This window comes from Saccopteryx leptura, chromosome 1 (genome assembly GCF_036850995.1).
Source record: "Saccopteryx leptura isolate mSacLep1 chromosome 1, mSacLep1_pri_phased_curated, whole genome shotgun sequence".
Classification (NCBI taxonomy): domain Eukaryota; kingdom Metazoa; phylum Chordata; class Mammalia; order Chiroptera; family Emballonuridae; genus Saccopteryx; species Saccopteryx leptura.
This window is the reverse complement of record NC_089503.1, coordinates 15,104,533-15,120,324: the sequence shown is the minus strand read 5'-3', so window position 1 is coordinate 15,120,324 and position 15,792 is coordinate 15,104,533. Positions and strand designations below refer to the sequence as shown.

The 15,792-nt window shown below is 55.0% G+C and overlaps 1 protein-coding gene across 2 annotated transcripts; it reads right to left on the bottom strand.

The window, feature by feature from the left end:
• Positions 1–287: 287 nt before the first annotated feature.
• Positions 288–4,608, bottom strand: LOC136388615 (proteoglycan 3-like). Of its 2 annotated transcripts, XM_066360434.1 has the most exons (6): positions 4,474–4,608; positions 3,962–4,085; positions 3,229–3,533; positions 2,042–2,173; positions 1,122–1,221; positions 288–463 (listed from the first exon to the last, which is right to left on the bottom strand). In XM_066360434.1, the coding sequence occupies exons 2-6, from the start codon at positions 4,020–4,022 to the stop codon at positions 405–407; spliced, it is 657 nt and encodes a 218-aa protein (XP_066216531.1). In that variant the 5' UTR covers positions 4,023–4,085; positions 4,474–4,608; the 3' UTR covers positions 288–404. The 2 variants fall into 2 exon arrangements, with proteins under 2 accessions (XP_066216531.1, XP_066216532.1); XM_066360435.1 differs by lacking the exon at positions 4,474–4,608 and having other exon boundaries at positions 3,962–4,109.
• Positions 4,609–15,792: the final 11,184 nt, after the last annotated feature.

The following is a 15,792-nucleotide window of genomic DNA, read 5'->3' as shown; positions in this document are numbered from 1 at the left end:
GCTCTCGCTCAAACCAGATGAGCCCCGCGCTCAAGCTGGGGCTCGAACCTGGGTCCTCTGCATCCCAGTCCGAGGCTCTATCCACTGCGCCACCACCTGGTCAGACCGGAGCCACCCACTCTGGGCTCCGCCCTCACCACCATTCCACCCCCACCCCCACAGGGCACTCCGCCCTCTTTTACTTTCCTGAAAGCCCCACCCTGCAGAAGCAAGGGCTCCCAGGATTTCCCAACCCGGGAGAGTCCCCCAAATGAGCAATGAAGAAACAAGAGTCAGGAAATGCGGTGGAAAGTCTAGCTTTATGACGGAGAGGCTGGGAGCAGAGCCAGTGCCCCCGGTGGGTCAGGGGCATCACGGAGGGGCTTGAGGAGAAGGCTCTAGGGCAGGATGTCCGTGTCCCGGGCTTAAAAGGCGCAGATGAAGGGCAGGCACGTTCCGCATCTTCTTCGTCGCCAGTGACCACCTAGCGTGGAGAGCACAGCGATGTCACTACCCGTCTGAGGTGGCCCGTGCCTCCCCTGCCCCTCCTGTCACCAGCTGTCACGAGGCATTTGCCGCGCCTGCCCACTGGCTCGTGCATGTTGAGCTTTTCCCCCAGGACGGCAGTGTGCAGAGCGCTCTACGTGGGCGCCTGGTTAATCCTCACAGCAACTCCAAGAGGGAGGTGCTGTGTCCCCCCCACATCGCAGATGGGGAGCCCGAGGCTGAGCTGGGGTGGGAGTGGGGCAGGCCCACTCCAGCGCGCACACGCGGCCTGAGCACCGGCCTGAGCGCCCTCGCCTCTGGCACCGCGCTGCCCAAAGCAGGCGCGTTTTCTGTCCGCCACTCCGAATTCCCACATCTCTCGTCCACACCATTCATTCACGCCTGCGACTGTCGCCTGTCCCGTCAGTCGCTGCCTTGTGCCTCTGGGCCCTGAGCCGAGCTTTGTCCGCGAGGATGCAGGACCCCCATCCAGCCCTCACCCTACCCCTCAGCTCCCCGCGTGCAGACGGGACCTGGGTTCTTCAGCCGGGGCAGGCTGTGAGTCTGGGAGGTGTGTTCAGACAGCTCAGAGGGACAATGCGTAGAAGTCCACCTTGCCCTCCCTTCCCCTTGCCCTGGTGCCCAGGCCCACTCACCTGTGGTGCCCAGGGACACGCAGCGGCCTCCCCGACGCTGAGGCTGACATGGGGCCCAGTTTGAAAAGTCCCACCTGCTCCCGTCAGTCCAGCGAAGCCTCTAGAGAAGCGGTGGGCTGGGTCAGAGGCAGAGTCCAGGCAGACAGGGGCAGACGTTCCAGAAAGTGCTCAGAGTGTCCCTTTCTGGTTACTGCCCACCCACCCAGAGACCAGCTGCCTAGAGACTCAGCCCTGAGGGTCTGCGAGCAAAGGCCGGAGAAGAAGCAGCCGTCACTCCCATCCATGACACAAAGCAGGATTTCAGACTTTCCTGTGAATACAGGATCCTGTGGGTCTCTTCAAACTGCAGCTTCTGACTCAGGTGTCTCAAGTGGGACCCAAGACTGTGCATTTCTAACCAGCTACCCAGCGATGCTGACGCTGCTCTGTCCATGGACCGCACTTGAGTAGCAAATATGACAGCCTTTATTCACCCACTATCCCAGAGCTGTTCTGAGAGAAGGACCCCATTTTAGATATGAGGAAGCATTCGGCCTGTAAGTGACCAAGCTGGGCATGGAGCCCATCTCCTGCCTCCGGTGGTGTGCTGGTAAAATGTTTAACAACCAGTTCTGGGGGGGGGGGGGGAGGCAAGAAGGCAAAGGGTGGGAGGAACCCTGATTTGTAACAGTTGCCAATTTCCTTGGTGTAAACACCCCCACCATGGCAGATTTCAGTCTAGAAGCATGAAGTCACCGAGCATGGAGTTGGGAAGACATGCATGTAATCCCCAGTTCTCCCGAGCCAGCGCGAGCCAGCTCCCTCACTGCCCCTTATCCTAAGATCTCTTCAGCTGCTGGAACGAGGCCAGATGCCAGCAGGTGATGCCTTGGGGCAATCGGAGAGACCTTCCTGTACCTGGGAGTTGGCCTCTCACTTACCTGGCACCTGAAGGTGGCTCCAATCCAGACCTGCCCTCCGTTGATCCCACTGGTCAAGCACCGGATGCGATAGTTGAAGGCGAGGCTGTGGATGGAGACGAGGTTGCCTCTGTAGCACCTTCTGCAGATTTTCTGTAGAAAGAAGAAGGGGTGGAGTAGAGAACTCACTGTGTTTTCTCCAGTCCCCAGGAGAGAGCTGGTCAGAAATCAGGGATCTACTTGCCCCCTCAACCCCATCTTTGCTCCTTTGTGTGTCACTCAGAACTTCTCAAAAGAAACAATAATACTCAGAATAATCATAGCCACCACTTACTGGGAGTTTACAGTGGCCCAGGGACTGTTCCAAATGCTTTTTAGGTATTATCTCGTTTGATCCTCACCAGCACCCTAAGAGGCTGGTACTGGATAGCTCCACTGTACGAGGGAAGATGCTGAAGCTCTGAGAGGTGGAGTAACAAAGCCAATGACACACAGAGCCAGGGTGTAACACAGGTACATCTTATACCAAAGCCTTTTGTCCGAGTCAGTCATTCTTGAAGTGCTCTCTCCAGACCAAACAGTATCATCAGCACCTGGCACTTCGTTACAAATGCAAACTCTTTTTGTTTTTGTATTTTTCTGAAGCCGGAAACGGGGAGAGACAGTCAGACAGACTCCCACATGCGCCCGACCGACCGGGATCCACCCAGCACGCCCACCAGGGGCAACACTCTGCCCACCAGGGGGCGATGCTCTGTCCACCAGGGGCATCGCTCTGCCGTGACCAGAGCCACTCTAGCGCCTGGGGCAGAGGCCAAGGAGCCATCCCCAGCGCCCGGGCCATCTTTGCTCCAATGGAGCCTCGCTGCGGGAGGGGAAGAGAGAGAGAGAGAGGAAGGAGAGGGGGAGGGGTGGAGAAGCAGATGGGCGCTTCTCCTGTGTGCCCTGGCCGGGAATCGAACCCGGGACTCCTGCACGCCAGGCCGACGCTCTATCACTGAGCCAACCGGCCAGGGCCCAAATGCAAACTCTTGAGCGCCCTCCAGACTCGCTGTGCCAGAAATCTCTCTTTTTAACAAGACCTCAAGGAGATTCTGATGCACGCTGGGCTTAGAGAACTACTTGCCCAAGTGAATAAGGAACAGAAGGTTGGATCCGCTCTCTTCTCCCCCTGGGCCTCCTTCCACAGTAGCCTCCCTGCCACTTACGTGAGCTTTCCAAAACCTTCTGCGTTTCCGCACCAGCTTGTAGCGGCAGGTCTTGCACCCAGGACTGCCCAGGACCTCTTCTGTCTCCTCTGCCGTGGGGCACTGCAAGTCCTCATCTCCGGCATCTGAGTCCGACTCCTCGTCCTCAAAGTCATCTTGACAGCTGGAATCATTCACCTGCTCTCCTTCCCACCGAGTCACCTCCCCAGTCAGAGCCCACGCTCCATCCTGCTCCCCGGAACCTTCCAGGTCCTGGCTCAGGTCTGCCTGGGTCTCTCGGCTGTCCAGATTGGAGGCATCGTTCTCTGGGAAGAAGAGGTAACCTGCCATCAGGTCGGGCTCTCCCTTCTTCCAGGACCATGGACAGCTCCAGCAGCCCCACTCGGGCTTTCCCAGAGCGGCTGGGTGGAGCCAAGGCCCCAAGGGACCTACTGGGTGTCTGCAAGGTGAGAGGCACAAGACGGGTGAGAACCTGGCACTGGCTGACACGTGTGTGTATTTCGAGGGTGGGAAGAAGCACCTTCAAGAAGACCTCCATCTTCACAGGAGGGTGGTGTTGACTTGTGGAGAAGCTACGACCGAGTGTTCAGGTCTGAGTCCGAGAGAAATCTTTCCAGAGAAGAGCTGGGTCAACTGGACAAGGAATGCTGTGACCCCGGCCCCAAGAGAGCCAAACAGGTGTAGGAAAGAGGAAACAATACAAAGCTGGGCAGGAGGGGAAGGCGGGACTTACCCAGATGAAGAGCAGCGACTGTCCCCAGCAGGAGAAGGGTCAGGAGCAGGAGGTGTTTCATATCCACTCAGTCTTGTGAGGGGGGCACAGCTTCACCTCTCCTCCTTGGGGGTGTCCTGTGTGCCTACATGGCCCATGTCACACAACAGAGATGAAATGTTTGTTTAAGTAGTTGATCAACGGGCAGACTGGAGAGCCCCCTTCTCCCCCAGTGAGCAGACCCTGACCTGGAGGATCAGGAACAGAACATGGCAGTGTCAGCTCAAGTACAAAAGTCCCTTTTACCTGAGAACTCCAACACCGATCCCGGGACAGCCCTCAGCCCAGACCCCTGTCCTTGCAAGAACAGGTCTGCTCGGAGTCCGAGCCCATTTCACTCACACTGGGGAAGGAGGGGAAGGACGGTGGCCACTGTGGTCCTAAAGACAGGCTCCCTAGCTATTTGCCATTTAGACTCCTGCTTCCTCGCAAGCCTGGGGCCCCTCCTCCCTGGACAGCTGGGGAGCACTCACCTCTCGGAGTCTGAGGCGTCCGTCCACTCTCAGGATCTCTGGCTGCTGGGTCCCGGAGGCAGTCTTTATATTGGCTTTTGGGGAAGTGGGAAGAGGCTGGGTGATTGCCCCACACTGACGAGGCAGGCAGTGGAGCTGATAATAAGATATTTGCTCAAGCCTCTCACCTGCTCTCTGCTGGGTCTGCAGGGTCCTGCCTTTTCTGGAGACTACTGACACATATGGGAGTCAAACACCCATGTGTGCTGGAGGAGACCCCAGATATCAACTGCCCAGACATGCTTACTCTTAGCACCCTTAAAATGCCCCAGTCTTAACCCCAGGAGCGGCCTTTCTCTGGTCAGTACCCCAGAAAATGGCGTGGAGGATCCCAGGATGCTGGAGGCTCATGAGGGGAGGAGGGAAGAGGCGAAGGGAGCCTCACCTTCCTGAGCACCTCTCGTCCAAGGTCTTTATATGCATGCCGTCCAAGAATCCTCTCCTTCACCTCGTTCCCAGGAGAGTGGATGGTGACCCCTGCTTCACAGTTGTGAAAAATGAGGTTCAGAGAGAGAAAGCCACTTGCCAAGGGTGCACAGGGGTCGGAGGACCTGGGATTTCTAAGTCTTTTTGGCTCCCAAACTTTCTCTCTCTATGTGTGTGTGTGTGTCTCTCTCTCTGTCTGTCTGCCTCTCCCTTCCTCCCTCCTTCCCTCCCTCCCTCCTTCCCTCCCTCCCTCCTTCCCTTACCCCTTCCCTTACTCCCTTGTTCTTTCTCTCACTCTCCTTCTACCTCTCCCTCTTTCTTCCATCTTTAATGTGTGAAAAGCTTACGCTCTTTTTTCTGTGCTATGGATAGATCAAGGTTCTGGACCTCTGCACTGTTACTATTTGGAGTCCAATATACTTTGTTGCGGGGGGCTGTCCTGGGCATGGTACAGAGTTCAGCAGCAGGCGTGGTGTCTACCCACTCGATGCCAAAGCGCCTGCCCCAGTCAATCTGCTTATCCTTCAGAGACCGTCAGAAAGAGCTCCACGCCTTTCCTCATGCCCTTCGGGATGCAAAGTTGTCCCAGGTGAAGATCGCTGATCTAGAATATGCCATTTTGTCCAATCTCAAGGCATACCTTCAAGAGGCAACAGCTGGAATAAAAAACCTCATGCAAAATCACTTAGACACCCTGCGGGCCCTTCACGCCTCCCACCCCCACTCCCCATCTCCCACCAGCCTCAGGACTTGGGGGGGAACAGGCAAGGTATTCACTTCAGGTGCAAAACTTAAGGGGGCACTAAAGAATTTAGTAGTCAAGACAAATAATACTTTAATGTAATCTTTCTTAAAAACCACAATAAATGCAAAAAAAATAAGTCCATGATGAACAAAACATCAAAACTTTAATCAAGCAAATTCCCTGCCGTCCAAAAAGAGGTCCGTAAGTGCTGAGCCCTGACTTCACTGAGTGTCACTGCCAGGAGCTAGTGGCCTTGTCAGGGTGGGGGACTCGACAGTCTCTCTGGGCAATGAATGCACGTTTGCTCCTCAGCCCCAGCCCAGCCCTCCGGGGCTCAGGGCGCGAGCGACAGGCAGCCCAAAGCGGGGGGAAAGCTTGAACTCCCTCCTTTCCTCTCACCTCCCAGGGCACTGACAAATAGAGAAGTTTCTGAGAGGTCGCTTCTGGGCCTCATTGCAGAGTAACGGTCTTGGCTCTTATCTCCCTGGCCCAACGGACCAGACCTTCAGCTTATCTACCTGACTTCGGGTGGTGGTGATAGAGAGCATTGGCCAATCTTGGGGCCCAAAAACCTGGTCTTGGATTTAAAGCTTGAGACCACCCTAGTAAGGAAGGGGCTAGACTCCCCCCCCCCATCATTCTGTTTCCAGGCGAGGGGCATCGTGTCCCTTGGTAGTTGGGACGACCTATAAAGTCAGCTTCTCTCAAGAGCCAGCCCCACGATCAGCTTGACTCACACTGCTTTATTTGAACAGCCCTGTGCAACAGACGAGGAGACGGCATCTCAGAGAGCTCAAATAAGTTGCCCAGGATCACCCTGCAAGTCAGAGACAGACCTAAATGCTGGTCTCCCAGCTTCTACACCCCCCCCATGGCTGTCTTCCCTCTGCGTCTCCTCCTTCACCTCCCTTCTGACCCCCTGCCCTTTCCCCCGTTTTCTTTACACTCGAACCCCAGACAAAGCTATTCTAATGGCTTCAATGACAACAGCAATGTCTGATTTAAAACTAGAAGTACCATTTGTAAAGGACAGCCACAGACCAGACACTATGCTGCAGTAAGGCTTTGACATCATTAGCCTACTTAATCTTTACAGTCGTCCTATGAATTAGGGATTGCCATTTTCGGTCTACACATCCACTGCAGAAGATTGGAGAGGTTGAAAAGCTGGCCCACATTCATACCATACCCTTAGAAAGGGGTGGCATGTCTGACCCTAGGCTGACTCCTTTGATCTGCCCAGACAGGCCACACTACCACCAGTCTATACAGCGACATCGACGTTTTCAGTACCCGTGAAACTCCAACTCTCTGGCTTACTGTTTGCATCTATGACTGCAGGGGTTTCAAACTCTGCCTCTTGTCTCGAGAATCAGTCCAATCTCACATTAAGCAGAGGGTGAGTCTCACTGTCCTGAGAAGCAGTTGCGTGTGACGCAAATGAATGACAAGTCCAAGAGTCGTCAGCCCCTCTGTATCTGTCTTGTCATCTGTGAACTGAGGCTCATGGCAGGACCGACCTCTAACGAGATCAGCTCCAGTAACGTTCGCAGGACAGCGCTTGGCACATGGGGCTGAGGGTGGCCCTGTCAGGAAACCAGAACTGGAACACTGGCCCTTACACACAAGGAAGCAGTGAGCCTCGGAGTGCCCGGCCCTGTGCTTCCTCAGTGTAAGCATCTCCAGGGATTCCCTTGCAAAGGCACAAGTATAGGTCACAGAGCTGAGTTAGCACCTTGTCGGAGAGGGGGAAAGCCCACATTTGGGGATGGAAGGCCAGGTCTCTTATTTCGCTGACTTTACATTTTTAGAACTTTTCTTGTGGACGTATAACATGCATCCAGGCAAGTCGATGGGCTACTCAGGGAACTTTTACAGAATAAACGTACCCACGTAATCGTGCCCAGATCGAGACACAGTGTGCTACCAGGAGTCCAGATGCCTCCTTTGTGCACACTTCTTGACATTAATGCTTCCAAGGGGATTCTTATGGACTGGAAGTCACACTCCACTGCACCCCTCACCCCAACAGAAGAGTTATGAGGGACAAGACAAAGTCCACGCCCCACTTAGCCCGGAGACTGACATCTGGTAAATGCTTAATAAATGGGAGTTTTGCTTGCTCTTTATCATGAACATTTGAATAAAGGGAAGCAACACCTTCCCACACCAGGACGTGAGGTCCACGAGGGCAAGGGGGACGGCTGGACTTCACAGGCAGAGCCCAGCACCGCGTCTCAGAACCCCACGGTCTCGGAAGTCCGCAGACTGCTGTGGCATGGCTACAACCGGCCTCGGTTTGATTTCTGTCTCTTTCTCAGCTTACCGTGCAACCGTGGGCAAGTAGCTGCTGTCCTCTGGGCCACACTCAGAAAGTTAAAGTTCTTCCTGTGCGTCTCTCTCAGATACTGGTCTCATCTCTAATTCTCTGAACTGGAGGAGTCCCAGAGGAAAAGCGCCTCTCCAGGCATTGGCCCCTGACTTTCTGCTCACCGCCCTAGCGGAGGGAGGGTCCAGACGCCTTCCCTCCTCCCCTGTGACTGGGAATCTGCCGTCTCCAGCTGCGCTGCAGTCCCACGCCCCAGGATGGACCCAAGGGGACGGGTGTGTGCCCTGCGTCCCCCTGTGTCCCGTCCCCAGTGGTCATGCTCTGGAGACAGCCAGCGCTTCCACCACGGAATCCGAATGGTTCCAAGAACGTGCTCGGAAATCCGGTCAGGAATGAACGATGGAAGAAAGCAAGGCTTGTTGAAGATGGCCCCGGACTGAGCTGGGCAGATGGGCCCTGGAACGAGATCTCAGGGAGGGATTTTGACAACAGCAGCAGCAGCTAGTATGTCGGAAGCACTTTCTGTGTGTTGGGTGTTTTGGGTGCTCTGTATCATTTAAACTTCTCAACAACTCCGTGAGGCGAGCACCGCTCTCATCTGTAAATTAAAGACAAAAAGACTAAGGCGCAGACTGGGTAAGTGACTTGCCAGGCAAGCATCAAAGCCCAGGTTTGGGCCCTGGCCGGTTGGCTCAGCGGTAGTGCATCGGCCTGGCGTGCGGGGGACCCGGGTTCGATTCCCGGCCAGGGCACATAGGAGAAGCTCCCATTTGCTTCTCCACCCCCTCCCCCCCCTTCCTCTCTGTCTCTCTCTTCCCCTCCCGCAGCCAAGGCTCCATTGGAGTAAAGATGGCCCGGGCGCTGGGGATGGCTCCTTGGCCTCTGCCCCAGGCGCTAGAGTGGCTCTGGTCACGGCAAAGCATCGCCCCCTGGTGGGCGTGCTGGGTGGATCCCAGTCGGGCGCATGCAGGAGTCTGTCTGACTGTCTCTCCCCATTTCCAGCTTCAGAAAAATACAAAAAAAAAAAAAAAAAGCCCAGGTTTGAGTGGAGAGCCTGCATTCTCACCCTGCACACCTCACTCCCCATCGTGGTGAATAAACAGCACAGCCCACTCATGGGGACCCTGGAAGTTGGGTGGGGGGAAGGTGGCAGCGTGGGAAGCATGAAGAACAAGTTTCTTGGAACTGAAAGAACCCCGGCTCCGTCCCTGGGCTGTCACTCGTGGGCTGGCCCACCGAAGGGGGCGCCTCGCTCCCCAGGCCCTCTTTGCCCCTCTGTGAGTGAAGTTAAGGATGACAGCCTCACAGGGTTTGGGGAGGAAGAACTAAGAAGCTGGCTGTGCAGTACGTGAAGTGCCTGACACATGGTAGAACCTCAGCCAACACCCCTGAATATCACCCCTGTCCTGGGAATGATCACGTTCGAGGAAGGAGGCTCAGAAAGGTTAAGTGATGCTCCAAATTGCACGTCCTAGCAAACAGTGGAGCTTGAAAAGTCACCTGTCACCCACGGGTAGAGGTTTTCTGAGCATGTTCTACATACTCATCCCTCACTGCGTGGGACAATTCAGAGCCCCCACCAAGAGGAACCAAGTCAGGGGCACCTGGGATCAGAACTCTGCTCCCCCCGGCTGAAAACTCAGAGAGGTGACTGGAGGTCCCATCAATGTGGGAAGAGCCAGGCACCGGGCTCACAGGGCCACAGCAGGGAGGCCTGTGTCTGCGCAGTGACTGGCCCGTTTGGCAGAGGCGGGTAGAATGAATGGGAAAGGCAGGCTGGCCCTGGTTATTAGTGGACGAGGCTTTGAGGCTGGCTGGTCTCAGCACCAGGCTGGCCACACCCACCATCCCTGAGGCAGCTTCTGCCAGAGCACGGGAAGGCTCCCAGAGATGACTGAGGGCACCCATGGGGGCGGGGGGCTGGGTAGCTCAGTTGTTCCACCCAGACAGGCCATCTGCCCTGGGCCAGGTATAAGAGGACGGTGTTCTAACTCAGACTGTCCGTCCTTCCATTTCTTCCCCAACATGACACCCCAGAAATACCCAACCTTTTGCAAAGTCTCCTGGCTCAAGTCACCCTGCAGTTTCTGCAAGCGAGTCCCTGTGAGTAGGGGGCCAGAAATCTCCAGGTGTGGGGGGTTAAAAGATTCTTCTCTTCCTTCCTCCCTTTTTCTTTTCCTTTTTTCCTTGCTTTTTCTTTCTTGCTCTTTCTTTCCTTCTTTCTTTTCTTTTCTTTCTTGCTTTTTCTTTATTTCTTTCTTCTCTTTTTCTTTCCTCCTTCCTTCCCCCCCCCCTCTCTTTCTCTCTCTCTCTCTCTCCTCCTCCTCCCTGTTACATACCCAGTTCCACTCGAGCCTCTGTTCTGTGCCAGCCAGGGTGAAAAGCCCTGGGGATATAGTAGATAATAAAAGATACAGTTACTATGCACATGGAGTCCCCAACATAATGGAGACATTAATTTTTTTAAGCATATGTGAACTGCCACTGTGACAAGTTCCACAGGGGAGAGGTACCTGGTGCTTTGAAAACCTATCCTAGGTAACACAGCAGAAAGGAAGGTGGTGGGATCTGAGAAGGAACCGTAGGAGTTAACTAGGAGTTGGGAGGGATGCTTCCCAGGCAAGGAAAATAAAACTGGTTCACTTTTAAACAGTACACTTGACCTTCAATGTGGCTTTGTGTTTATAATAAATATTACTAGCTGCCGTTCATTAAGGACCTACTGTGTGCTAGGGTCAAGCGCTTCTCCCGGTGGGGACTCGTTTCATCCTCACCACTCCCGGAAGCAGACACCATAACCCCTGATCCAGGTGAGAGAACACGGCACTGAGAAGCTGACTCATTCAAGGACACGCGGCCTGAGCAGGTGAGGCGGAGATACCCCAGCCCTCTCTGCACCGAGCCCCGGGCTGCGGAAGAAGCGCACAGCTCCGGCCCAGCCAGCTGACACATCTGGGCTCGTGGACTGTCTGCGTGGACTTCTGGGGAAATAACGATAATACAAAAACGGAATTTAAAGATTGATAGTTTTCATTGACTTTGGCTTAAGACTTTGGATAACTTTGCCTTTGCAGTTTTCCCATCCTAATCAATACAAGAGAATCTGTGTCACTGTATCAGACAGAAACAAGCTTGGGCAAATGCTTGCAGGGTGGCTTCCATCCTGAATCAAGGCGATGACACTCCACGGCAGTGAAGTGTGCGCGCACCTGGCACTGCGCTTCCTCCCCCACCCCTGCCAGCAACCGCAGCTGTTACTGATGACATCTGTAGCACCCACACCTGCTGCCTGCCAGGTGGGGTATTTGTCAGGTTTGAAGTGCCTGAGGTACATTAACTCACTGCAGCCTCACAGCTCCATGATGTACTCCTATCGTCACTCCCATTTTGCAGATGAAGAAATGGAGGCACCTGAGTCCCAGCCTGCGTGGGGAAGAGCTGGGAGTTGGCCTTTGACGGTCCAACTGCAGAGCCCGAGCTGCCTGTACCTGCTATGCCTAGAGGTTCTCTCTAGTCCTCACCACAGCCCCGTGGTTCTTACTATCCCCATTACAGGTGAGGAAACTGAGGCTGTTCGAGATTAAGGGTTTCTTCAAGGTCACACAGCTGGGCAGTGCCCGCAAAGCCCTGAGCCCTTCCCAGACACCTACTACTCCTCCAGTCCCCACTGAGGCCTGGGAGGTGACACTGGGCCCAGGAAACACAGCGCTGAGGGACCCAGGAGCCGATGATTGTAGTTAGGAAATCAGTAACCCAACCCCCTGGCACCAGGGCCAGCGTGACCAGGAGCCGTGGGCCTGGGTTTAACCGTCCTGCCTGCTGGTGAGTTGGCTCCACTGTGGGCAGTGACCTGCCGTGTGCCCAGGAGCCACCCAATATGTCCTCCCTGGGGACTCCCCATGGCCAAGCGAAGGAGCTTGTGCCTGGAAGCTGGATGCAAGTATCCTTCCTAAAAAATATTGGAGCATGCACTGCCCGCTGCACCGGGGACACACCCAGCACATTTAGAATTATGTGTCCCGGAGGAGCTGGCAGGAAATGGGGCTCTGAGAATAACCAGTGGGGTCTCTAACCCAAGCTTCAAATTTGGGGACGAGGGTCCGGGGCCCCTGGGAAGAATTCAGCAGCCAACACCGTCAGCTAAGGGGTAGATTAACGAACAATGATTAATGGATGCATGGTCATTCCCTAGAAACGGGTAGAGTGGCTCTTGGGCAGCAGCTGGCCTCCTGCATTCTGCAATCGCTTCTATTCTCGCATCTGCTGACCTTGGCTGTCGCCTGGGGCCCCTGGACGGGTGGAGAGGGGATAAACGGGCTCTGATGTGGCCATGGATGGAGTTGTAAGCAGCCATTTACAGTCGTGTTTTTGATGACTGTTTGATGACATGAAGAAGAGCTTATGCGCTGTTTCCATCATGACACGCGCACATTCGTGTGACTCTGGAGGCCACGTGCCAACGCATGAACCAGTTACTTCTGGGTGATGAGACTTCTTTCTCAGCTAGTTCTCCCTTTTGTGATGTGTTTTGCAACCACCGTGTGATTCTCACAGGAGAATGAGTGTAAAGAGAAGGGAACATCAAAGATGAACATGACCTTCGGAGTCAGACAAATCTGCATTTAAATACCAGCTCCACAGCCCTGGCCGATTGGCTCAGCAGTAGAGCGTCGGCCCAGTGTGTGGAAGTCCCAGGTTTGATTCCCGGCCAGGGCACATAGGAGAAGCGTCCATCTCCTCCTTCACCCTTCCCCCTCTCCTTCCTCTCTATCTCTCTCTTCCTCTCCCGCAGCCAAGGCTCCATTGGAGCAAAGTTGGCCCAGGCGCTGAGGATGGCTCTATGGCCTCCGCCTCAGGCACTAGAGTGGCACTGGAGGAAACGGAGCAACGCCCCAGATGGGCAGAGCATCGCCCCCTGGTGAGCATGCCGGTGGATCCTGGTCGGGCACATGCGGGAGTCTGTCTGACTGCCTCCCTGCTTCTAACTTCAGAAAAATACGAACGAACAAAAAAAATACCAGTTCTACAACGTGCCGGCCAGAGGACCTTGGCCACTCGGAGCCTTTCCTAGCCTAAAAAACCGGGGCGATGATGGGGATGGTCTCACAACGCCCCTAACTCGTGCTGTCAGCTGTCCTTTCCGTGGCAGGTGCTCTCCCACTCATGAAGCGTCCTCTGACCCCTGGGAAGGCCCCACCTGGCAGGCAGCCAGCAGAGGGGCCGCGTTTGCTCTAGCCTCTCTGCTGAGGCTGACAGGGGAGGGGAGGGTTGCGCTGGGAGCCTGTTGCCCGGTGAAATCGAAACTTGTGAAACGGGTTGCTTTCTTCCTCCTTTGAAAGAGCGGTTGGTCCCATTTGAGGAAGAGGCTGGGGAAAGCGGGCTCTCCGGACAGAACTAGGAGCCTGTGCACGTGGCCCGCCCCTCGCGCCCGCTCACCCCGTCTGTAAACCACCTGACTCTCTGGAGATGAGTGTGCTCTGCGCTTTCTGAAGACTCCAAGTGCTTTTTTTTTTTTTTTTTTTTTTTTTTTTTTTTTTTTAAATAACGCCTCTATTGAGATATAATGCACATACCACACAACTCACCCATTTAAAGTGTTTAACGCGATAGTTTAGTATATTTCAGAATCGTGTACCCACTATCAATTTTAGAAAATTTTCATCTCCCTAAGAAGAAGCCCCTTCCCCACGAGCAGTCCTTACCTGCTCCCCCAGCCCTAGGCAAGCCCTCACCCACTTTCTGCCCCTCCGGGAGTGCCTCCGTGGACATTTCACAACCGACCGGAATCGCTGGAGGCGGCCCCTTGCGCCTGGCTTCTTTCACGCAGCATACCGTCGTCCCGGTTCATCCATGTGGTGGCTTGCCTCGGACTGCTCCCCCGTGTCGCTGAACAGCCTTCCATCGCACGGCTCCACCCCACTCCACTTCTCCATTCTCCACTGGGTGGGCGTTCGGCATCCCTTTTGAATTGAATATATTAACTGTGATGACAGCTGTGGTCTGTTGAGTACCTACCACGTGTGGGCACTTGACCTAATTTCTAACCCTGCAGTGGTCAAGGGAGGCAGGTCCATTTCTCCCATCAGAAACTGAGATGCGGAGAAGAGGCCCATCCGAGGTCACAAGAGTGACGGTGCTCGGATGAGAAAAGGGTTGGAAAGGCCCCTTCGTGTCCCCTCACTGCACCTTGTTGCCTGGCCACCCCATGTGCCCCTGCTCTATCCTTCCAGTTGGCACTGAGGCCAGAACAAGAAAGAATCCACTCACCCAGCGACTGTTATTTGACAAGCCCTAACACGCCACACGGGTGGCAGACACACATTAGTCACGGGGCCGGTGAGACCCAGCGGCCGCCCTGGAGCTGCTGTTCAGGGCAGGAGAGGTTGTCATTCAAGGAGGCGGAAGTTTGTCAGCAGGAAGTGTGTGACCAAGGGCCAGGAACTCAGAGCTGTTGAAGAGCCCAAGGAAAGATTTTCAGAGGAGATGGCATATATTTTTTAAATTTTATTGATTGATTTTAGAAAGAAAAAGAGAAATACCAACTTGTTGTTCCACTTATGCACTCATTGGTTAATTCTTGTATGTGCCCTAACCAGGGATTGAACCCACCCCCTTGGTGTACAGATAGCTCTAACCAACCGAGCTACCCGGCCAGGGCAAGGAGATGGCATTCGAACAGGACCTCTGTGGACCAGGCAGCTTTCCCTGGCAGAGACAGAGAGCCCCTGGTGCAGCAAACTGGTGTGTCCACGGGCCCAGAGACCAGCAACCTGGGTCTGTGGGGATGAGTTCTGTCTCCCTGGAGATGGGGGTGAAGAGGGCAGGGGAGAGGGAGAGGTTGGCATCACATTGCTAAGAACCCTGAATGCCAGGCTGGAATCTAGACTTATTTCTGCAGGCAGCAGGAAACCTTCTTGAAGACAAAAACATGGAAGTTTTGGAGCAAGCTTAGAGGAAAAGACACCCATTAGCACTCTGGTGTCTTGAGACCCAGGTTCCCGGGCCCAGGATGTCACCCTATAGCAGTCCAGAGAACTGCTGGCATCAGACCCTGTGCATCACATATTCCCACACCCGATCCATTGTAAGGGCTCAATGAACATTCATCGAATGAATGAGTGAATGAATGAATGAATGCCAGCCCCCTCCCCTTCACTGTCCTCTCTCCCAGCCCCTCTCCTGGCCAAACAGAATGTAACCCTAATGTGTTCCAGAGTCTCCCAGCTCGCCCCACCTACCAACTCTCCTCCCGGGCCCTCGCCTTCCGCCTCCTTGCTCCCCTCCCCTCCCCTCCCGGGCCACGGGTAAATAAAGGAGCCAACACTCATGTGCTCCCGCCACGTGCTAAGCAGTAGCAATTACTTTAAATTCTTGCCAACTCCTTCAGAGATAGAGATGATTAACTGCACTTTGCAAGGTGAGGAAATTGCGATTCAGGATGGTGAAGGGACTTGCCCGGCTGCTGAGCGGCAGAAGTGAGGCTCACAGGGTTTCCAGCTGGGGGGGTGCAGTGTTGAGGTGGATGTGGGGTGGGGAGGACGTGGTTCCTGGGGCAGGGGGCCTCAAGCCCACATCCCCGGACCAGGTGGGTGGATGCCAGTCTCGGGGCTTCTGTCCCACCTCCGGGTGCAGCTGCCACACCAGGAGGCTGCAGCTGGATTCCTGCGTCTCCGTTTGGGCATTCACTGCCGCAGGCCGGGCACCAGGCATGCACACACATGCACACACACATGCACACATGCACACACACATCCCACAGCCCCAGAGCCTGGAGAGGCAG